Below are 24,004 nucleotides of genomic sequence, written 5' to 3' on the forward strand. Positions count from 1 at the left end.
GACAATCATTGTTATATAATAAAGATAATTTCTAATTCAGTAATCTTGAGAGCATCAGAACTATGCTCTTAAAGAAGAGAGCATTATCACATCTCTGACTGTATCAAGACTCTGCTGTGGTTTTATACAGCTTATCACTTTCATGTGAATGATTTCATTCATTTCATAAGCTATCTGAACTGGTTTTTAATCACTCTATAACATTATTTGAATATATCATAGAAAGATCTGATTGATGAATATGAGAACTCTGCTTCTATATAAGGTTAGCAGATTACTTTTTCTTGATAGTAAGGCATCACTGAGGTATCACTTCAGCTATTCTTACTTATGAAATGAGAGAAGAGTATTCACTCATTGTCTATATAGAATAACTAGATGCTGGCTTCTTATCAAAGAAGTCAGTGATTTATTTTTTCTCTGACTGAAATACATACAAGAGTTACTGCATGTCTTATACAATCTTCTTAGTATACTAAGTATCATATCTGTGATATTCTCACAATAACTCTGTAGCCTACAAGCTCACTATTCAAGCAAGATAGTTAAGCTCACTTATACAGCTTCTCAAACAACTATCTCTACATAATGCTGCTGACTAGTCACTGCTTCAGTTCTATTATGTTATATATCTGATGATCAGAATAACAGCTTTTAAGAATTTGTCTATGACTGTCAGTATTATATCACAGCTGTTACTTATCAGCAATTCAGTAATGAAATTAATTAACAGAATCTTAAATAATTCTTTCAGAGATAAGATAAAATGTGATTTCTCTCACTGAAAGTGATTTAACAGCTTAGACAGTTAACAATTGAGACAATGTGAGATGTAATCAAGAATCTGTTTATAAGTGTGAGATAAGAAGAAGAATCAGTGTATAATATCTTCTATTTAATAAAGACCTGAGTGTTTAGCAGCATTGTAATACATGCAGATAAGATCTTCTGCTAAAGTCTGTATAATACAGAGACAGTCATTGACAAAGAATAGAAGACTGTCTTGAAGTGTAAATAAATGATATTTTCTCTCTTATATCACTTTATAATAGATCTTTTTCAAGACTGAATCAGCTGATAGATTCTTACACAATTGATCTTTGATATCATTTGAGAGAGTAATGTCTATATTGAATACAGTAGTAATGAACTCATTCTTGATTCTGTTGACTTACTGAGTGAGTGCTTGATATATCTTTTCTTAATTATCTTAAAGAATCTCTTCAGAATTGTCTATGAGAGTGTATAATTAGAAGAGAGTATTAATATTATAATGTGAAGTATCTTTGCAATAGTGAATTTGCATGCACAGAATATACACGCTAAGAATCAGAGCTTAATTTATTAATTGATTGCTCTGATGACCTGTGATGAGTGACTGAAGAGTAAATATAAGTGTAATATAATTGATTATAATGATGAATTTGCTGTTGAGGTATTAAGAAAGCTTTTTCAGAGCTCACATCAATTCTAAGCACTCTAATTCAGTTGCTTAATACTGTCTCTCTGCCAGGTTCAATCATTGTAATAGAAATAGAATAAGTCTCTCAATTTCATCAGTACTTATCTGATACAGCATGATCTCTATTTCACACTGTTTACTAGAATTCATGTACATGATGAATGATCACTTGAAGTCAGAGTATACTCTTGTGAGAGCATTCATTAAGACCTGTTTAATAGTATTGAAGAAAAGTTAAGTCTCTGTGAGTAGAGCTTGAAATTGCAGAGATGCTTCAGACTCAATCAATTTGATTCTTGCTGTGTACAATGCTCTTTTCTGACCTGTTCAGAGACCATTGCACAGTATTCTGATTTTAAGTGTTTTCAGTGCTTCTATCTTATCTGTGTAGAAATTCACAAAGTTGTAGTAACAGTTGAAGAGACTGACAATCTTCTTCAGCTCTCTGAGAGTTATAGAGAAGACCAGGTTTGTAATAGCAGCTGTGGCGGGCTGCGCCTGATCAATTATATAGACTATTCTGTTACACTTCATAGATTCTTCTGTTCCACTATTGAACATGTATGCTCTGATTCTCGGCCATTCTCAATCACTGATTCTCAGCCGCTATAAATGCATATAGATTCTTCCGCCCTGAAGCTTCACTGTGTACATCACCACATACATGTATAAATATTCATCTCAATCACTGATTTCTACACTTTCTCTTTCTTTTCCTTCTTTAATGTTTTTCTCTTTGTTATATAAGATCTATCAATATTATACTGATCTATTCAGTGTAGGTCTCTTACACTAGAAAAACATTCATCATCTTCTTATTAGGAAATAATTATTCATACATTGTCTTCTCATCAGAAACAATTATTTATTGAGAGATATTCAAACATATAACAATGTGTAAGAAATAGAGAAACAGTCAAACAGTTAAGCAGACACTGAGTTCTCAGATAGAAGCTTGCTTACCAGTCACTCTGACCCTGTAATAAGATCTTATAAAGAGAATATCAGTGAAAGATCTGAGAGTTCTGACACTCAGATGTATAAGATATTTATATAATTACACTTCTTCAGATTTCACAGATATCACACATTCAATAAATGATATAATCATGTCTAATGATAATATGAGAGAACTTCTGAACACAAGCATAGACACAGTGTCACAGTGACTTCAAGCAATGTTGAAACTATAATAATAATAAATAGCTGATATGCATGTAACTTAACAATGTCAATATGAAGAGATTCAACAATTAACTCATATAATTTCAATATCTACAGAATCAAATACAAAAGTGCTGAAAGAACACTTAGATACTTCTGTATATTTCAATACTTTCAATCTCACTCTCTACTCATCATAGAGAATGAAAATGCTTGTGAAACTGAGTGTAGATGAAGATATCATTAGTTCATTAATCAATCAAGATTGATATATCAATGAATGATTGAAAGATCATGTGAAACAGAAGTTTTATTCATAAATGAAAGTATGTGAATCAGTGTTGTGAATATCTGATAATATTATGAAACATCTTGATATTCTGTTCTGAGACACTGTCATGCAACAGAAAGCATTAGATTAATTATAGAGTATTTAACAGAGAAACACTTCTCTTACAATATTCATTTCTGACTTCAACATTAAGATTCTAGAAGCAGGTGATCAATCTTGAGAGAATTGAATGAAGATTAGTATGCTTAAGAAGATATTAACTTTCAAACTCTTACAGACTCTTATAAGTGTAGACAAAGACCAGACTTATAAAGACTTCTGCACACAGCTTCAGATAATAAATGATTATCTTATCAAGCTCAAGAGTATACAGAACAGTGATAGAAGATATTACATCTCAGTAACTTATACACTCACACTGAGGAATAACAATGATGCAGATGCTATGAATTGAGTAGATTTGAATATCTATATATAAGCAAGAGTCTCTGTTATCTGAACAGACTTTCAAATTCCTGGAATCACTTCTAAAGAAGTTACTGATTAACATCAATGTGAAGTATGTATTAACTGTAACTGATTAGAACACATTGCTTTCAACTGCTGATTGATCTATATATCTTCACACTCAAGAGAAAGACTGGCATCTTCTCAATTAAGAGAAAGATCAGTATCTTCTTATTTAAAGAATGAATCAGCATCTGTCTGCATCAATCACATTACAGTGAAGGAAGATTCAGAAGATAACTATAAGAATGCTCTGATGAAACAGGGAAAAGATTAGCTTCTGTTCAAATTCATAAACAGAAGCTTGAAGAGATCAGATAACAATGATTTGAAGAGAAAATAACAATGAATGTGATTCTTATATCTACTGTGATTAATAATATGTATAATATGAAAGTCATAATAGACAGCAGTCTATATCACTATGCAATGATAAAATCTTCAGTTATAAGATATTATAATCTTCAGTGTATTCTCTTATCAAGACCCTGACTTCTCACAGAATTTAATGATTTAAAAGACATTTGTACTCATTACATGATGAAGCTGATCATAGATGTGAAAGAACATCAATATAAAGATGTCTATGCATATGAAGTTAATAATCTTGATTACAATCTTATATTAGAACTTGTCTGACTATCTGAGTAAGACATCTTATTAAACACTTGAAACAGAAGCTTGATATTCTCTAACAATGATAGAATTCATGAGAATGACATTCACAAGACTATGAATCTGACACAGATCTCTGTCAATGCCTATAAAATGCTTAGAAAAAGAAGTTGCCGAAAGAATCATTAATAGCAGAATTATATATTAATCTATTTCATCAGTCTGACTGATATTAAAAAGGCTCTAGAAAAGTTATTCTGTGTTATAATAACAGATTCTTGTATAAAACTCTCTTAATAATATTATGAATATCTAGATGTCTTCTGACAAGATAATAATGCTACAAATCTACCTCTCTTACAAGGTTCAGAAGTGAATTACAGTATCAAGTTGAAAAAGAAAAACAGCAAGAACTCTGAATTATCATAAGACTCTCTTTATAATATGTCTTGAGATGAACTTCTTCTTCTTCAGAAGACACTCAATGATCTGTTAGATAAGAGATTTATATATATTAGCAACTCTTTCACTGCAGCTTCTATTCTCTTTATAAAGAAGTCAGATAAAGAACTCTGATTCTGTGTGAACTACTGAGATCTGAACAGATTAACAAAGAAAGATCAATATTTCTTATCTCTTATCAATGAAACTCTAGCATGAATCAGATGAGCTCAATAGTTTATAAAGCTAGATATCATCACTATATTTCATAAGATTTGTATCACTGAAGAAGATGAATAGCTTACAGTATTTCAAATATATTATAATCTCTTTGAATGAATAGTCACACTCTTTGAACTAACTAATACTCTCAGTACATTTCAGAAGTATATCAACTGAGTACTCTGAGATTTTCTTGACGAGTTTGTATCTGCTTATCTAGATGACATTCTCATCTTCACTGATAAAATTAGAAAAGAATATCAAGAGTATATATAAAGAGTATTACAATGACTATGAGAAGCAGAACTATTAATTGATATTGATAAGTATGATTTTAAAGTTAAGAGTACTAAATACTTAGATTTCATTATAGAAGCTGATAAGAAAATTTGAATGAATTCTGAGAAGATCTCTATTATTCTTGAATAAGAAGCTTCATATACTGTGAAAGATGTACAAAGCTTCATTGAATTTACTAACTTCTATCAGTGATTTATATGAAACTTCTCAGATATCATGAGATTACTTACAGATCTCACTAAAAAGAACTCAGTATTTCAATGATCAGTGAATGCTGAAGCTGCATTTACATAGGTAAAGAAAATGTTTATTAATATCTTTCTACTAATAATATTCAATTCTGATCATAAGACAGTTATTAAGGCTGATTTCTCTGACTATGTAATAGAAGAAGTGATATTATAATATAATAATAAAGATGTTCTATAATTATATATCTTCATATCTAAGAAACTTCTTGCAATTATATACTGTTTAGAAGAATAAAACTCTGAACTTCAAAGTATCTCTGAATTTGAAATAATCATAGATTATAAGAATCTTAAATACTTTACAACTATCTGTAAACTCACTGAATAATAGATGTAATGATCTGAGTTCTTAAGCTGCTTTCATTTTACAATACACTATTGTTCTGACAGCTAGAACTCAATGACAGATGCTCTCTCATGATAAGAGTAAGATATGCTATCTAATGTAACAGATACATACTGAATGAATTGAGAGCATCAGCTCTTGAATCTGAAGATACTAGTTAATCAAGATGAAACAGTTTATAACACTATATATACTTCTCTGATTAGAACTATACATACTTCTTCAGTTAGAACTGTTATTGATATCTTTACTTCTTCTACACTGAATAAACTGTAATATACAGCAGCTCAGATGAATGAACTTCTTCAGATTCTTATCAAAACAGTATATCAAGAAGCACTCTGATTTTTCTCAGAACTATATATAAGAACTGATATCTCAGAATATTCAATTGATGATAATAACACTCTATAATTCTGTGAATGATACTGAGTTTCTCACTTTGAACTCTTATACACTCAGATAATGTAAGAGATGTATAATTTGTATATAACTGATTATTCAGACTGTGAATAACTGTATAGAATGATCTTCTGAGAGTTCTACTAATCTGAGATATTAAATAGTATCAGACACTTTATCTGAAACTGCAATCACTATTCTTCTGTTATCTTATAAAAGAACTGTAGAAAAAATCTATTAAAATTACTCAATATTTCTGATAGAATCTGATGAGATGTAGTAATTAACTTTGCTATTAATCTATCTAAGAGTAAGAGTTATAGAAACATTCTAGTCATTGTAAATTAACTAAGTAAAGATGTAATATTAAAACCTTATAATAAGATAAATACTGAACAAGTCACTGAAGCTTTTCTACAGAGCCTGTTCTATCAGATATATGAATTACTGAGATCTATAATATCAGATTAAGACTGTCAATTCATAAGCACTCTCTGAATAAGAATCTGTCAAGTTCTCAAGATTATATACTGTCTATTAACTGTCTATCACTCTGAGATTGATAATATGTCAGAATGAATAATTCAGACTGTGAAGAATTATCTCTGTAAGTTCTGTAATTACTTATAAGATAATTGATATGATCTTCTTCTATATACAGAGATTGCTATTAACAGTTAAGATACTGTTTTAACAGATGTAAGTCTGTTCTTTCTTATATACAGATATTATATAAAAGTGTTGAATCTTCTAAAGATTACACAGTTCACACTGAACCTCTGCAGTCTAATTCAGATCACTGATAATATAGTAATAAAGCTCTGAGATATCTGTGATTAAGTAGAGATCTTTATAGTAACTGTAAAACAAGATTAAGAGAATTAAATTAATGTTCACTGAGATCTCACTGAATAATATAAGATAGAAGATCTGATATAATTGAATCTTAAGAATATATGAATCACACATTCATCTCATACACTAGATTATCATCATATCAAGTATAAAGTGATAGAAGTTCTAGATAGTCATAACTATTGTCTTGACACATTGTCAAGAATTTATAATATATTTCATACAAGCTTGCTCTGCTGCACTGTCACTGATCTGTTCTCTTCTTAACTGACTTCTAACTGACAGTTATCAGGCATCATAGAAGAAGATAATGAGCTTGAGTGAGAGATTGAGAATATTCTTGATAAGAGATTTCACAGCTGCAGCTAGTAATATCTCATGAAATAAGTTAGCTATAATTAACTGATCTGAACTCTGAGTTCTGTATTATCTGAAACAGCAGCTCTTGACTGATGAGAACTGCTTCTGAAAGAGAAGAGCTAATGTGACAGGCTGCGCCTGATCAATTATATAGACTATTTCATTACACTTCATAGATTCTTCTGTTTCACTATCAAACATATACACTCTGATTCTCAGTCATTCTCAATTATCAATTCTCAGCTGTTATAAATGCATATAGATTCTTCCGCTCTGAAGCTCCACTATGTACATTATCACATATGTGTATAAATATTCATCTCAATTGCTGATTTCTACACTTTTTCTTTCTTTTTCTTCTTTAACATTTTTCTCTTTGTTATATAAGACCTATCAATATTATATCAATCTATTCAGTGTAGGTCTCTTACAGCAGCTATCTTCTTCTTCTGAGTGAATTATTATTATTATTATTCTTCAATTATAGATGTATGCAGTCAGAGACTATGACATCTACCTGAGAACTTTTAGTTCTCAGGGTTTTTTCTATATCTGTAAAGTTAACTATTATACATTCATCAATTTCAGATATGCAAAATCAGAAAATTTCAGCTCAGAATATAAAAACTGTTTACAAATTACAGTGTTTTAACATCTTCTGATACTTTGAAATCATTTGACAATATCATGACAAAGGAAAAGAGAACACAGTCTTAAAGATAGACACATTAAATAGATAAGTTGAAAGAAATTGAAAGAAAAATATAAAGTAAAGAGAGACTGTAATAAAATAAATTATTAAAAAATAGTATATAGCTGTTTTAACAGACTATATCTGATCAATTTCCTCCTCTTCATATTCAGATATTTCTGAATTTAGTCATTTTCTTGTAGCTGCTTGAGTTTCTGATAGAAAGTCTATTAAGTATTTAATTTCTGTCTCAGTTGAGAATAAGAATCTTATATTTAATTGATTTAGATTATACTTCTCTTTCAATCTGACTCTGAGACTATTGTATAATGCACAGTGCATTATAATATGCTCAGAATTCTCATTTGCATTGCAGAATAAGCATTGTATTGAGTCAAATCTATCATCAAATCTTTGTATATAAGATTTGAAATAGTCATATTCTAGTTTCAGCTGTATTATAGATGAGAATATTTTCTTTTTATATTTAATTGAACAAGATTTTCAATTGGGTTTTGTTTCAAATCTTGAATAATGTACACTCTTCTTTTATTTCTGCCAGCTTTTATTTCACTTGTCTAAACAAGATTCTTTTATTTTTCTCTTTATAAAAGATCAGGATATAATTTTTTGAATAGATCTGCTTAATTCTGCACTCTTTTTTACAGCTGAATCAGCTAATTCATTGTCATGAATATTCATATGAGTAGGAACTCAGTGCAGATGAATTATCAGCTTTGATATTCTTCTCTTTTGAATTTTCAAAACAGAGTTTAAGATCAGTTTAAGATTCATTTGATTATTATGAATCTGACTATTTCTAAGTCTTTTTAAAGCAGCTTGACTATCAGAGAATATTCATGTCTCTTTCAAACTATTTTCTCTTTTATGAGATTTTATTTCAATGAGTTTAAAAGCTTTCACTATTACAAATAGTTCAGCATCAAAGACTTCAGATTCACAGTCTAAATTTCAGAAATCTGAGATATAATTGATATTATCTTCAGTATAAGCAATGTCTGTGCTTAATCTATTCAAATTCTTATTTTTTGAGCTATCTGAATAAATCAGAATAGAGTCTTTTATATTGATTGTAGAAATTCTCTTTAAATACTGTTCATACTCTTTCTCTTTAGATAGTTCATTTATTTGTAAGTTTATAAGAGATTCAAGCTTTTCTCTTCAGAGAGATAACTTCTCATGATCAACTTTTTCAATATTTAAAGAAGAAAATTAATTTTTAATCAGAGAGCATAGTCTGTATAGTTGAGAAGACATTTTCTTTGAAGAATTATTTTCATTTCAATCAAGAAATCTATTTCAATCCAGTTCATTTTCAGAGTTAATTGATGAAAATGAAGAAGAGACTCTTTCTCTGATTATATAATTTGAGTTCATCTTTATAACTCTCAGAGTATAGTTTATACAGGTCTTTTCAAATCTAATAGCAGAGAGAGAAATTGAAGCTTCAATTTTCATTGCTTTAATAGAAGATGATTTAAATACTCTCAGAATTCTTCTCAAGACTCTGTTCCGCAGACTTTGAAAGAGTTCAGTGAAATTCTCTTAATTATTTCATCAAACTTAAACTTCATAATCAGCTACTGATGTAATACAGGCTATATATAACTGTCTCATAGTCTGGAAGAATAGACCTCTCTCTGTATTTAATAGTCTGATTATGTTGTTCAATAGTCTTTCTGCCTTGATAGTTCTTTGTTAAATGTAATATTTAAAATTCAACTTGAAGTGTAATCATACTTCTAATCATTTGACATTTACACTGAGTTTAATCTCTCTATTTAAAAGAGTTAGAGATAGTTCTTTCTTATTGAATCTAGAAAAGAAATGAATTAACTTAGTTTTATTCATACTAAATTGAATTTAATTAATATCTGCTCTAATAAAGATTTTCTTTGCAGCTTCTTCAATTACTTTTAAATTCTCTTTGATAGTTTTTGAGCTGTAGACTAGATCAATATCATTCATATAACTCAGAGATTACACTATTCTCATATTTCTATTCTTGAATAGATATGCAGTGTATATTGTAAGTAAAATAAGTGAGATTGAAGATTCTTACAGTACTTCTATTTTTATCTCAGTCTTGTCTTATTTTATTTCATCAAAGAAAAGTTGTATAATTCTTTTAAATATAAAACAGTTAACTCATTTTATTAGAGAAAGTAGCAGTTTTAACATCTTCAAAGTCTGAATTAACTTTGACTTTGAAACATGATCAAATGCTTCTTTTATATCAATAAAAACTGCAGTTGAGATCAGATCTTCATACTTTGCTATTTGAATATTATGAATAACTGAGAGAACAGTATCAATTGCAGAACACTATTTTCTATCTCTCATTTATTCACTGAATAAAAGAGAATTACTGATAGAGCTTATAAAAGATAGTTGAGTAGCTATTATCTTTTCTAAAACCTTTTCTAGACAGTTCAATAGAGATATTACTCTATATAACTTAGAAATTGAAGTTTTTCTATTAGATTTTGCAAGAATCACTTCAGTGACTTCTCTTCAGCATTCAGAGTAATATTCATTTTTCAAGAGATTAAAAAAGAGCTCAAAATATTCATTCTTTAAGTAGAAGTATGTATTTTGAATAATCAAGTGATTAATTGAATCAGGCCCTGCAGCAGTTTTAACTGAACTTGAGAAGATAGCTGACTCTAATTCATCTTGAGTAAGATCAGGTCATTTCCAGTTATTTTCATCAATATAGTTGAGAAGTGATATATTCTCTTTCTCTGAATCTGAATCTGATGAGTTTTAAAAGAGAGTTCTTATAAAAGCTTGACATTTTTTCTTAAAAGAGTTTACTGTATATAATTCATTCTCAAACTCATATTCTAAGATTGAAAGTTTTGCTACACTTCTTGTTTTAGTATAGTTAAAAGCTTTAAAAACTTTCTTTTCTTATGCTTCTTTAAGAAATTTATTTCAGCAGTCTGTTTTAGCTCTTTTAATATCTGAAAAATATTCATTTCTGACAGCTTTGAACTCTTTATTAGAAATTATATCATTCTTTCAATCTCTTCTAGCAGTAGTCAATTGTTTTCTTTTAGATATGATATTCTTATTTTATCAAGGTTTTGAATACTCAGAAGACTTTCTCTTTGAAATATTATCTTTAACACTTGCTAGAATAATAGATGTAATGAGCTTCACTCTATTCTCAAGCATTTCATTTGAGATATCTTGATCAGAATTTCAATATAGCTCACTCTGTCTTTGAGATTTTAACAGTTTTATACTTTCTTCAACTGTCTTTCAGTCAGCTTTTTCAAAGTTAAACTGATTAGAGAGAAGAGGATTTTCACTCATTTATTTCTTACTCAGTTTAATATCAAATTGAATAATTTCATGATCTGATTCTGATGTCTCATTTGAATTAATAAATCAGTTTACAAGTCTTTTTTTCATTAGATTTTACAATATGAAGATTAGATCTATAATAGATTTCTGTTTTATATCTTTTCTAAAGAATGTTTGTTGATCAGACTTGTTAACTAAATCTATTAAATACTTAAAGATTCATTCAATCAGATTATCAGCTCTTACTGCTCTTTTACATTCTGAATTTCATCAGAGATGATGTGCATTGAAATCTTCTGCAATTATAGAGTTTCTTGATAAAGTTATGTTCAGAAACTCTCTATTAATTGTTCAGATGTTATTATTTTTCTTCAATGACTTTTCATTACAGATATTTATAAGCTGTATAGTATTAAACTTATTCTCTTTATCTATGATATCACTCATCAGAATATCAGGGTCAGACATGATATCAAATCTTAGATTAAATTAATATCTTGATCTCTTTCTTTCATAGATTACTACTTTTGACTTTATCTCAGACTTTTGAAATATAAAGCAGTAGTAGCTTGAATAAGAAATAACATATTTTTACTCAGTATTAAAATTCAGCTTCTGAAGCAGTATAAAATCAACTTTTTATTCAAATGCAATTTGAAGATAAGAATAAATATAATTTGAGTTTCTATTCATATTATTTTGAATAAATGTGATTTTTGAAGAGTTTTTAAACTTTTTTTGTTATTTTTGTTGTATATTCATACTAAAAGAGAGTAGAGTAGAATCTAATCACTATTATCAGATAGTAGATTATAACTATTCTGAAAAGTGAGAATCTCAACTGCTTGCATTATATCTAGTTTATCATCAGAGTCATTTCTCAATTCTCTAATCTTAATAGAAGTTTAAGAATTCAAATTCTGTTTATATTTAGCTGAAGAATTAAAGTTTGAAGATTTAGATAGTTGAGAGTTTCTTCTTTTTAAGCTTGCAGTTGTGAGTTTACTGACTTGACTATTCTCTTCAGTTCTAGATTTGCTTTAAGCTTCATCTTTTCTTCAGTTCTTTTGAGTTCTTGAAGCAAATATACATTCTTTTGAGCTAGATGCATGTTTTTCTTTGCAATTAGAGCATTTAAGCAGAGTGTATTGACATATTTCACCTCTTTTTGAGCATATTTCACATTTATACTCACTAGTTTTATGATCTCTGTCATAGAATGCACATTTTGAGTCTCTAAAACAGAAGATTGTAAAGTGTCTATATCTTTGATAGTTTGAACACTATGTTTGAGCTTTGAGATTCATTCTTGAGTCTTTGTATTTATAAACTCTCATTTTCAAATCTGCTACTCTTACTTCACAGATCTTTGACTGTTCAAGTGTCTTTATATATACTAGAACAGAGACATTTCTTCTGCTTTGTCTGAACTTAATTGAATTTAATCATACAGGCTCTTTTCTCAGTTAAATAGAGTTATATTCTTTTAATTCATTTTTGAGAAGTAGTATTTCTTCTTCACAGTCAAAAATTTCAACTGAAATATCATGAAGAATGAATTTATCTCACTTTTCATCTCTCTCAGATAGAATTATTGTATTTAACAAAGATTCTACTGCTAATTTTCAGAGATTCTCATTCTGAATAAGAAACTCTGCACTGAATTCAGGCATTGTAGTCACTAGTCAGAATGATAGAGTTTTCAAAGAAAGATGACTCAATTAAAGCTATAACTGATTTTTAAACTTTAATATCAGTCATTAACTGAGAAAAGAACTGCTGATTAATTTCATTTCTGATTCTGAAAATGAGATTTAAGTTTAGCTTGTTTCTTTGTAAGATGTTCTGATTTGAGACTTTGAGAATAAGTCTTCTATTTCTGAAGATTTGAAAGTTTTTCTTCTTTTACATTTTTTTCTTCACTTTTCTATGAATAGAAGCATGAGTATTATTCTTCTCAGTTTTCTCAGAATTTTGAGCATATTTTAAGATAGCAGGTTTAGAGACAGTAGATTCAGCTGCTTGAGCATGCCCCGGTGGCCGAATGGTTAATGCGGCCACCCGGTAGCGCCTTGGCGTGGGAAACCAAGGCGCGTGGGTTCGAAACCCGCAGGGGATACATTAAATCCGGAACTCAAGCACCTCAGGTTCCTAATAAATACAGAGGTGTACAAATCGCTCCAATGAATCGCTCTATGTTCCTGGGCTGGGAAGTTATTATCGCATGTATCTAATTGTCACTCCTTTGTATTTTCCTATGTTCTTGTTATCTTGACGTGGTCTCAACACCTGTATTTCCTCCTGTATAACCAACACTTGACCTGTATTTAACATCACGCAAGGACTCATCATAAGCTCCGCTTGCATATGAGTATAATGGAAGAATAATAATAATAATAATAATAGCTGCTTGAGCATATATTTTCTTCTGATTCAAAGAAGAAGAAGAAGTAAAAAAAGAGAAAGAAGAGTAAGATGAGAAGTCAGTGATTGTACTAGGAATTTTCAATGTTTTTTAAACTGTGTTTGAAATTCCAAGTTTGAACTTGATTATCTTCTGTAGTTGTCTAGTCTGAGTATGAAGAATTAACAGAACTTCTTTATTTATCTCACTCAGACACTGCTTTCTAAGAATCTTACTTACTTTTTCAAGTTTCTATATTTCAAGAACTTGTTATTTCTCTATTTCTTCTTTCTTTCTTCTCTTCAGAATTTCAATCTCAGAAATAGTATTTGAGAAAGTATCTTTTTCCACATTAACTGAGTGTATTTTTGAACTCATTATTCTCACTCAATGAAAAGTTGATCAGACTGTTTTAATTGAGATATATATTAAACTCTTTTGAAAAGTTGATCAGACTGTTTCAATTAAGAGATTTCTAAGTCTGTTTTCAATTGAAAAGTTGATTAGACTGTTTCAAAAGAAGAATAAAAGACTTTTATGTATAAAACACCTGATTTTTTTCACACTAGTTCAGTAACTAGGTTAGATTTTTGAAGAGAATCTAATAAACTAAAATTGATTTTTAAGATAAATTAATAAAATCTTTATAATCTCTTTCTTGAGATATAGTGAGAAAAAGTATGATATCAATTGATAATAAATCAGATAATATGACAGTTTTTGAGAGAAAAACTGATAAAAAATAAATCAATTTTTTACAGAGAAATTGATTAAAACTATTCAATTTTATTCTAAATTATTCAATTCTTCTCACACAATAAGTATGCAACTCAAATCAGTTAATAAAGAGTATAAAAAAGAATTAAGTATTAATGAAAGCTCTTCAGTCACTGAAAAAGTAATTCTTACTTAAAAGAATATAAAATTATGACAGAAAACAGCTCTGTTTTTAATTCTTTGTAAGAATATTGTGTAAAATTTAGAGAAAAACATCTTACTTTTTCAAGAGAAGTAAAAAACTATTTCTAAGATCTTTTTTTTTTTTTTTTTGCATTAACTGCTGTAGAAGAATGAGATAGAAACTGCTAAGATATACACTACTATATACTCTCTATCAAGACTTTCCCTCTTCAGAGTCTTGATATTATAGAGAATATAAGTCTGTTTCTATATAATAATATAAATATTGTCAGTGAGATGTAGAGAAACTGGTTATTTATATCTTAAAATAGAAGACTTTGTCAATGATTATATTAATATAGAGTTAATTCTCAAATTCAATAGAAATCTAGTATTGCTGTTCTCAATCTCTTGCAGAATCTATTAAATATTGAGATATTAAAACTAGATTTAATATATCTCACTGTGCAGGGATCAAAGGCTCAGTCAGATCTTGAAGTATACTGATTTTATAGTTGTTGTGTCTGCTGATTATGTATCAAATACAGTTGCTGAGGTATCTTTTTGTACTTTTCTGCTGGGGATGGGGCAGATCGGAAGGTGCAGTACAAGGGTGGGACTTGGTGTAAAGACAGAGAGGGTTTTTTGCGGGGGATGCGCTTCAGATGTGTCTGTTGATTATGTGCTTGATACTATTGCCGAGGTATCTTTTTGTATTTTTCTGCCGGACGTGGGCCAGATTGGGAAGGGCGGTACGTGGGTGTGACTTGGCGTTGATGTTTTGGAACATCAAAGATAGACAGGGTTTTCGTGGAAGTTGCTTCTCAGATATCTCCACAATTACAGGTCGGGGATCTTCCAAAATCAAGAAGATTGGCGCATATGGCTAGGTCTCTTTGCCTTACAATTTGTATGGCAATTTGGCCCGGGGTTGTGGTGTGGTAGGGGTGAACGGGGGATAATCCCACTCAGGAGTTTCGAACAACGTCTGGTTCACGTTTGGCTGGATAACTCCACCACCACACGGGGTATGCGGTCGGCGATGGGGTCAAAATGCTCGTATGATCAAGGGCTTTTCGATGGATCTATCGGCGGGTTCTTATTCGAAAAATTGAGCGAGTTCGTGGTGGAGCGGTTTTGAAGCTAGAGAGAAATCATCTGAAGTGATTTTTATCTATAGCTATAAATTAATTAGTAAGAAGTAAAAAATTAATAGAAGAAAGAAATCTATTATAAGATTAAAATAATGCTTAAAATATGTTAAATTGTCTACAATCTTGCATTTTTAATTGATATTTCAAAGATAGAGTGACTTGATTATATTCTTATAACACTGACAGAATCATAACACTCAGTTGATTTCAATAGATGCTTTTAGAATCTCAATAACAAGATTATGAAGGATTTGAGATATACAAGAGAAATCACAATCTGTCAATTGATTGATATGAAAAAGAAGCTGTTCTTCTTATGAATCTGTGAGATTTTTGCAGTGAATAGAGCTTGCTTTCTTTCTTGATATTTGAACATCTCTATACTGCTGTGATAATGTATATTGACTGATTCCATATTTTTTAGCAGTCTCAGTGTAATTAGGGATCAATTGTGCATTCAAATCATCAATTGCTGCTTGTATAACTGCTTCATGGTGCATGTTGTGAGTGGTTGAAGATGGATGAAAAAATGAAGATTGGACGGGTGTTGGGTGTACGCGGGCGTTGGGTGGTTGATTACGTTAGTAAATAGTTAATTAACTAGTTAACTAGTGTTGGCCACACTTAACAAAAAGATGTTAGCGGAAAACTCTAACATTGTGACGGGGAATCTCTCGCGACAGCAGCATCTCTCCAACAATTCCCCGCATCACCAAAATATCCCCCTGTTCTACCTGATGCGTAGTTAATCTAGTGCCAGGGCTAGATCTCATATCACCAGTGCTCGTTATAAGTATCCTTTGCCTCATTTATCTTGCCCCATTGTAACGCTTAACAGCCATGGAGGCGGAAATCCAGAAACGGATACCTGGCATCGATCATGTGATATCGGAATACTCAGTGGTAAGAACCCCTTTAGCTATTGCTACGCTAGGTATCGTATCTCTATTGTTGGGATATGCATTTCTACGTGTTTGAATATATGCAAAAGCCTAGTCCAAACTCTTCTCATATGGTTCCGCTAATCTCCACCCCAGGGCTATTTAACACATGCATCCAAAGCTTACGTTGAGGATTCTGATCCAAATGGACCCTCGCCCTTGTCAGAAGCTGCAGAGACCATCTCAGCGCTACTCATATCAGCTTCTGGGGACTTCAGTCCCAAAAATGAAGAAGAAATTCAGAATCTGATCAAGAAATTCATCTCAACTCTCAGCGCCGCAAATGGCGTCGATGCCAAAGCCCATGTGCCATTTGCGGCCAAAAAGCTAGACCAGACCATCCATGTGGGCTCGCAGCGCAATATGTCATCGACCCTAGGCCTGGCTGGGGGCTCTGTTGACCTGGAATCTGCCAATACGCGAAAAGTGGAATCCCGCGTCGACAAGAAGAAGCTAGAAAAGGCAGAGGCCAAGATCCGCGCGAAGCAGGAGAGGAAAGAGATGAAGACGGTCGAGTATGAGGCGTCACGCTTGCTCAAAGAGCCGGAGTCTACACAGTCCTATGAAGAGTTCTACATGGCCGTTAACCCCTTGCAGTTGGGCGCCGATGCGTCGAAGAGCAAGGATGTCAAGGTCGACGGCTTCGATGTTGCTATCTCTGGCAAGCGGATTCTGACAGATGCGTCGTTGACGTTGGCATATGGGAGGCGCTATGGTTTGGTGGGCCAGAACGGTATCGGAAAGAGTACTCTGCTTCGTGCGCTGAGTCGGCGAGAAGTGCCTATTCCCACGCATATTTCTATTCTTCATGTTGAACAAGAGGTATTTGGGTTCTTTCAAAGTGTGTTATCTTGGGTTTGACTGACTGTGCGCTTTTAGATTGCTGGTGACGATACTCCGGCATTGCAAGCTGTCCTGGATGCTGATGTTTGGCGGAAACACCTTCTGAAGGAACAAGATGTTTGTCCTGCTCTACGGATACTCTCTGAAGATGGTTTTGCAAATTACTGAACTAACCTTTCGTGCAGAGAACCTCAGCCGAGCTTGCGTCCATTGAGCAGGAGCGTTCATCCATGGCAGACACTTCGAAAGATGCTATGCGTCTCGACCAGGAGCGGGAGGCGCTCGACGTCACGCTCAGTGATATCCACAGCAAGCTAGCAGAAATGGAGTCGGATAAGGCAGAGCCTCGTGCCGCAAGTATCCTTGCCGGGTTGGGCTTTTCCCCAGAGCGGCAGCAGTTTGCCACAAAGACCTTTTCTGGAGGATGGCGTATGCGTCTCGCTTTAGCCCGTGCTCTATTCTGCGAGCCTGATCTTTTATTGCTCGACGGTCCGTCTTTTCTTCTACCCGGGTTCTTGTCCAAATTCCCATACTGATTACCTATGGACGGCACATGCTAATTCGATCCCCGGACTACAGAACCGTCTAACATGTTGGACGTCCCCTCCATTACGTTCTTGTCAAACTACCTCCAGACTTATCCAAGCACAGTCTTGGTTGTTTCTCACGATCGATCATTCCTCAACGAGGTCGCAACTGACATTATCCACCAACACGCGGAACGATTGGACTACTACAGAGGTGCTAATTTCGGTATGCTTTCTCTACCCAGGAACTTCGACAAGCGAGATATTCAGAAAAATATATGCTAATTACTCTGTAGAATCATTTTACGCTACCAAGGAAGAGCGAAGAAAGACTGCCAAACGCGAATATGAAAACCAAATGGCTCAAAGAGCTCATCTACAAGGTGCCTACACCATATTACCTAAATTAAGTAAATGTGTAGATTTACTAACATTCCACAGCTTTCATTGATAAATTCCGCTACAACGCCGCCAAGTCCTCGGAAGCGCAATCGAGAATCAAGAAACTCGAGCGCATGCCCGTTCTGGAACCGCCTGAGAACGAATACGTCGTCCACTTCAAATTCCCCGATGTCGAGAAGCTATCTCCGCCTATCGTTCAGATGTCAGAGGTCTGCTTCGGCTATACGAAGGACAGGCCACTTTTGACGAACGTCGACTTGGATGTGCAGCTAGATTCACGGATTGGTATTGTTGGGCCTAACGGCGCTGGTAAAACCACTGTGTTGAAATTGCTCATTGGCCAGTTGCAACCCACGTCAGGAGTCATATCCCAGCATCCTAGGCTCCGGATAGGGTTCTTCGCGCAGCACCATGTGGATGCACTGGATATGAATACCAGTGCCGTTGGGTTTATGGCAAAGAATTATCCTGGTCGAACTGATGAAGAGTACCGGCGACATCTTGGAGCGTAAGAAACCGAAACCCCCTTTTCCTTTTTGTTTAATCTATATGCACGCCTGCTTTCAAACGGTAAAGCTAATTATTTGTCTTTCTTTTGGAAAAATCTAGTTTTGGCATCACCGGCATGACCGGCCTTCAAAAGCTCGAACTTCTATCCGGGGGCCAAAAGTCCCGCGTTGCATTCGCATGTCTCTCGCTCACGAACCCGCACATCCTGGTTCTCGACGAACCGTCCAATCATCTTGACATCGAGGCAATGGATGCGCTATCTGATGCGTTGAGGAATTTCCAGGGCGGCGTGCTGATGGTCTCTCATGACGTGACGATGTTGCAGAATGTGTGCACAAGCCTATGGGTTTGTGATCATGGGACGGTGGAGAAGTTCCCTGGCGATGTCAAGGCGTATAAGAAGAGGATTACAGAACAGGCCAATGCGGTAGGGGTGGTTGCTGCGCATTAGACGACTTGATTACTCGTTATTGCGTATAGATGAGGCAAGGGACTTTGGTATGAATAGATACAGTAGTTCTTAGATATTAGTCTGAATGAAATAACTATCATCGCAGTACTCTGTAGATTCAGATACGTATTATTATTACCCAGCAATGCTCAACAATATGGGCGGAACAGTACGGTATTGATGTATCACGAATACCCACCTGCACATGACGTCTTCCGCCAACCGAAACCCCATCTTGATTTAATATCTATCTATTATTAGTTAGATCTAGACACGGCTTCTTCTCAACCACAACAACACCAAGTTACACCATGACGCTCGCCATATGCCATCTGCTCACTCCCCCCACGCGATAGTAGACACTACTGCGGCGTCAGCACACGAGGATTTGGAACTACAAGACATGAATTCGTCTGCTGCTAATAACCCTGAAGCTCCGCTGCTAGACCACCGGGATGCAACTCCTCGCTCTCCGCCGCCTAGATACTCTGACCAGTTCGGAAATGAGGACGCAAGTAATAATAATGACAGTGGAAGACGGTCTCTGGGACAGGCGCCAGCGACTGCATCCGCAGGGTCTGGAGGCTGGTTTATCTGGGCACTAACATGTTCAGCGGGGATTAGCGGTTTGCTTTTCGGATATGAGTAAGAGCTTCCTTTTACTGTCCTTTTTATCCAGCTATAGCGATATTCCTTGTTGGAGGAAAGGGACTAGGTGGAAAATATAGGTCCACTCGTTTTCCAAATTCTACGCCCAAGGGGAAGCGTTATTGCTAACTATCCGTTACTCTCGATATCATGGAACAGCACTGGTGTTATCTCATCCACCCTGGTTTCGATCGGAACTGACCTTTCAGGTCGCTCGCTCACCACGCTTGACAAGAGTCTAATCACATCGTGCACTAGCCTATTTGCGTTGATAGTGAGCCCATTCGCGGGTGTTCTGGGGGATAAACTTGGCCGCAAACCCATCATACTCATCGCGGATGTTTTGTTTATCGTTGGGGCGCTATGGCAGGCCTCATCCCCCAGTGTCTGGAGTATGATAGTGGGCCGGAGCCTTATTGGATTGGGGGTTGGAGCGGCTAGTCTGATTACTCCTCTGTACGTTTAAATGACCTCATTCATATAGGCAGAAGCTAACGGAACCATGCGCAACAGGTACATATCAGAACTTTCACCACCTGATATCCGCGGCAGATTGGTAACCATCCTAAGCCTCTTTGTGACCGGCGGTCAAGTCGTCGCATACACTACCGGCTGGCTCTTATCAACCACCCACGCGGGCTGGAGGTGGATGGTCGGCCTCGGAGCCCTCCCGGCTATAATCCAGCTATCTATCCTTCTCTTCCTCCCGGAAACCCCGCGCTGGCTTGTCCGTGCCGACAAACAACGCGAAGCCCGTCGAGTCGTGCACAGAATCTACGGCTCCTCCAACCCTCGGATCCCAGACCAACTTGTCCGGGACATCGAGCGCGAACTCGTCGCGGAGGAGAATGCCACGGATGATCTTCTCAAATCCTTAAACCAAGAAGTGTCCGACAGCCACTGGCTCCGCCTGCCCCGTAGCTGGGCCGCCCTTTTTCAAATCGGCGGCAACCGCCGCGCCCTGACAATCGCCTGCATGCTCCAGTCCCTCCAACAACTCTGCGGCTTCAACTCCCTCATGTATTTCAGCGCCACCATCTTCTCGCTCCTGGCCTTCTCCTCGCCAACGCTAACCTCCCTCTCCGTCGCCGTGACAAACTTCCTCTTCACCCTCCTCGCCTTCTCGCTCATCGACCGCATCGGCCGCCGCCGCATCCTCCTCTCCTCCATCCCCATCATGACCACAGCCCTCCTCCTCTGCGGCCTCGCCTTCTCCATCTTCGACCCCGCCGCAGCCCGCGATGGCACACCGCCACAGGAACAACGCGGAGAACCAGGCGCAGCGCTCGCCCCGCTGGCTCCCCTGTTAATCCTCACGTCCCTCACGATCTACACCGCGGCCTACGCCTCCGGCATCGGCACGATCCCCTGGCAGCAATCCGAGCTGTTCCCGCTAGGCGTGCGCTCGCTCGGCTCCGCGCTTGCCACGGGGACGAACTGGGGGGCTAACTTTGTCGTCGGGCTCACGTTCCTGCCCATGATGGATTGGATATCGGCCCAGTGGACGTTTGTGATGTATGCGGCTATCTGTGCGGTGGGGTGGGGGTTCATTTGGATGATCTATCCGGAGATGAGCGGGTTGGGGTTGGAGGATGTTAGGGGGTTGCTTGTGGATGGGTGGGGGGTTAAGGAGAGTGTTGAGGGTTTTAGGAGGAGGAGGAGGGAGAGCGGGAGGAGGGAGGAGGGCTGCTCGTAGATTTCGTGGCTTATTAGGTAGGGTTATAGAGTTATAAGATATATGTAATGTACCACTTTGCAGGCTAATGGATAAGTATTCGTTAGCTCCCTTGGTATTGATAATGCTATCAGTGCTATGTATATCCTCAACCTAATAATTCAAAAAGTCTTTGCGCATCTGGATAAATCGGCTTAGATACATTGTTCGAAAAGAAAAAGGGGAAAAGAATAAAAAAAACAAAGCTGACATATTAAAAAGTATTACAACAATATTATACATGTATATATATAAAAGGGGTATCATCTCCAAACAAAAATGGCGCTGAGAAAAACCAAGAAAAAGAAAAGAAACAGAAACAGAAACAGATAGAGATCATTTTCTGTACATCCATTCATCTCCCGTAGTTGTAGATGGTTAGTTATGCGTCATTAGCGAAAATGGGGAATGTTTGCTTTTTTTTTTTTTTTTTTCGTTTCGTTCCCGTTGTCCTTTTCCTTAGGGCGTTGGTAAAATCGATTCACAAGCCCAATTGAACAATTCCAAGGCTCGAATCCTCGCTTTTTCTTTTTGCTTTTTGTTTTTTGCTTTTGGTATTTTTTTTTTTTTTCCCTTCTTTCTTTTGACGACATACCGATTATTTTATTCATTCGCCCATTCGCCCATTCGATTCTGATTCCATTCATTTATCTCATTCATTCATCCTCCAGGAAGTGTTTTGTGGAAAACTTGCTGTGTGCGCGGATCCGCGCGCCGTAGATGTAGAATATGACGGGGATGGGGGCAAGTGCGAGGGCGATGCAGCCTAGGAGGGTGCCGGTCCAGTTTACGCCGAGGGCGGCGAACTGTTGGTTAGGATGTTAGTGGTGAGGTATTTTATGTATATATATATATATATGTGTGTGTGTATGTGTATATATACATGTTAAGTGTGGGATGGAGTAGATGGATGCTTACCAGGCGTTCTGCGAATAGGGGGAATGCGGCTCCGGCGATGGAGCGGAGGAGAGTGTTTGCGGCGATGGCGGAGGCAGCACTATATAGTACGGAGATTTAGGGTTAGTCATTTCTTATCCAGTTGCAGACGGCACAGACTATTCGCTGAAAATTGGGGGAGAGGGATAAAAAACGCTTGAAAATGGGGGTATAAAAAACGTACAAAAGTAAGTACGCATCAATGATATAGTTCAATGCCTGTAGGAAGATCACCAACAGACCGAACCCGGTCAACAAGCCCGATAACGTCGGTACGATCCAGTGGATATCAGCCGTGAAGCCAGACCACCCGAACCAAAACAGTCCTCCGGCGAACGAGAAGCCACCAGCAATGGCGGGCGGCAGGCGCCATTCCGGCACGGGCACGTCGCCATTCGCGGCTAGTTTCCGCGTATACCACGGCTGGGACAGGATGATCGTGAGGCCGCCGATGAGCTGGCCTATGATCATGCCGAAGTACGGCAGGCCGCCGACGCCGGGACTGAAGCCGTGGATGTTCTGGAAGACGATCGGGTACGCGGTCATGAAGAGGTAGAGGATGCCGTAGATGAAGGCGAGGTAGATGCTGAGGAGAAGCACGATGGGCTCGGTGACGAGGATCTTCAGCGGGCGGCTGAAGTTCTTCTCGAGCAGCTCGCGCAGGTCGATTTCGATCTCTTCCTGTTTGGCGTGGATGCCCCAGTTGCGCGTGCGCCGGCGCATCTCGGCGGCTTTGTCCACGAGCACAACCGGCGGGTAGGTTTCTTCGAAGAAGATGCTGTCGAGGATAAAGGCGCTGGCGCCGAAGATGCCGGGGAGGTACTGGGTCCAGCGCCAGCCGAGGTGGCTGGTGACGATGAAGCCGCCTACGAAGGGGGCAAGCAGGGGTCCCGTGAAGACGGTCATGGAGAAGACGGTGATGGCGAGGCCGCGTAGGCGGCTGTCAAACATGTCTGAGAAGACGGCTGCCACGACGGCGAGGGGGCAGGCGCTGAAGAAGCCGCCGAAGAATCGGCACAGCATGATTGTCTGGAGATCCTTGGCGGCGCCGCCGGCGAATTGGAAGATGGTGAAGCCGAAAGTGGCGATGAGGAGCGGGAGGCGGCGGCCCTTGAGCTCGGAGAGCGGGGCCCAGACTAGCGGTCCGGTGGCGAAGCCGAGGACGTAGAGGGAGAGGCCTAGGATGGCGACTTGGGTAGATATGCCGTAGATGCGGGAGACGTCTGCGGCTGCGGTGGAGAAGAGACTGCTGGTGAAGGAGGATATGATGGTGGTCCAGCCTAGGATTATGCCTGTAAAGACTCTGTGCGAGGTGGGAAAGGTTTAATGGAAA

General features: G+C 36.5%; 3 protein-coding genes and 1 pseudogene across 4 annotated transcripts; 3 read left to right on the top strand and 1 right to left on the bottom strand.

Annotated features, from left to right (window-relative positions):
- Positions 1–13,271: 13,271 nt before the first annotated feature.
- BDBG_17062 lies at positions 13,272–13,360 on the top strand (annotated as a pseudogene). The gene has a single exon. The product of its transcript is annotated as a tRNA-OTHER (tRNA).
- A 2,967-nt stretch (positions 13,361–16,327) lies between these two features.
- BDBG_04789 (ATP-binding cassette, subfamily F, member 3) lies at positions 16,328–19,528 on the top strand. The gene is made up of 8 exons (XM_002624879.2): positions 16,328–16,602; positions 16,737–17,462; positions 17,520–17,600; positions 17,669–17,972; positions 18,063–18,236; positions 18,307–18,393; positions 18,452–18,920; positions 19,022–19,528. Exons 1-8 carry the CDS (start codon positions 16,540–16,542, stop codon positions 19,371–19,373), a joined length of 2,256 nt encoding a protein of 751 aa, XP_002624925.1. The 5' UTR covers positions 16,328–16,539; the 3' UTR covers positions 19,374–19,528.
- A 105-nt stretch (positions 19,529–19,633) lies between these two features.
- On the top strand, positions 19,634–22,150 carry BDBG_04790 (MFS myo-inositol transporter). Its single transcript, XM_002624880.2, has 3 exons — positions 19,634–20,018; positions 20,181–20,477; positions 20,535–22,150. Exons 1-3 carry the CDS (start codon positions 19,699–19,701, stop codon positions 21,715–21,717), a joined length of 1,800 nt encoding a protein of 599 aa, XP_002624926.1. The 5' UTR covers positions 19,634–19,698; the 3' UTR covers positions 21,718–22,150.
- Positions 22,151–22,391: 241 nt separating this feature from the next.
- Positions 22,392–23,694, bottom strand: BDBG_04791 (MFS transporter, DHA1 family, multidrug resistance protein; the record flags this gene model as incomplete). The annotated part of the gene is made up of 3 exons (XM_002624881.2): positions 22,392–22,541; positions 22,654–22,732; positions 22,856–23,694. 3 exons carry the CDS (start codon positions 23,692–23,694, stop codon positions 22,392–22,394), a joined length of 1,068 nt encoding a protein of 355 aa, XP_002624927.1.
- Positions 23,695–24,004: the final 310 nt, after the last annotated feature.

This window comes from Blastomyces gilchristii, assembly GCF_000003855.2.
Source record: "Blastomyces gilchristii SLH14081 genomic scaffold supercont1.8, whole genome shotgun sequence".
Taxonomy (NCBI): Eukaryota; Fungi; Ascomycota; class Eurotiomycetes; order Onygenales; family Ajellomycetaceae; genus Blastomyces; species Blastomyces gilchristii.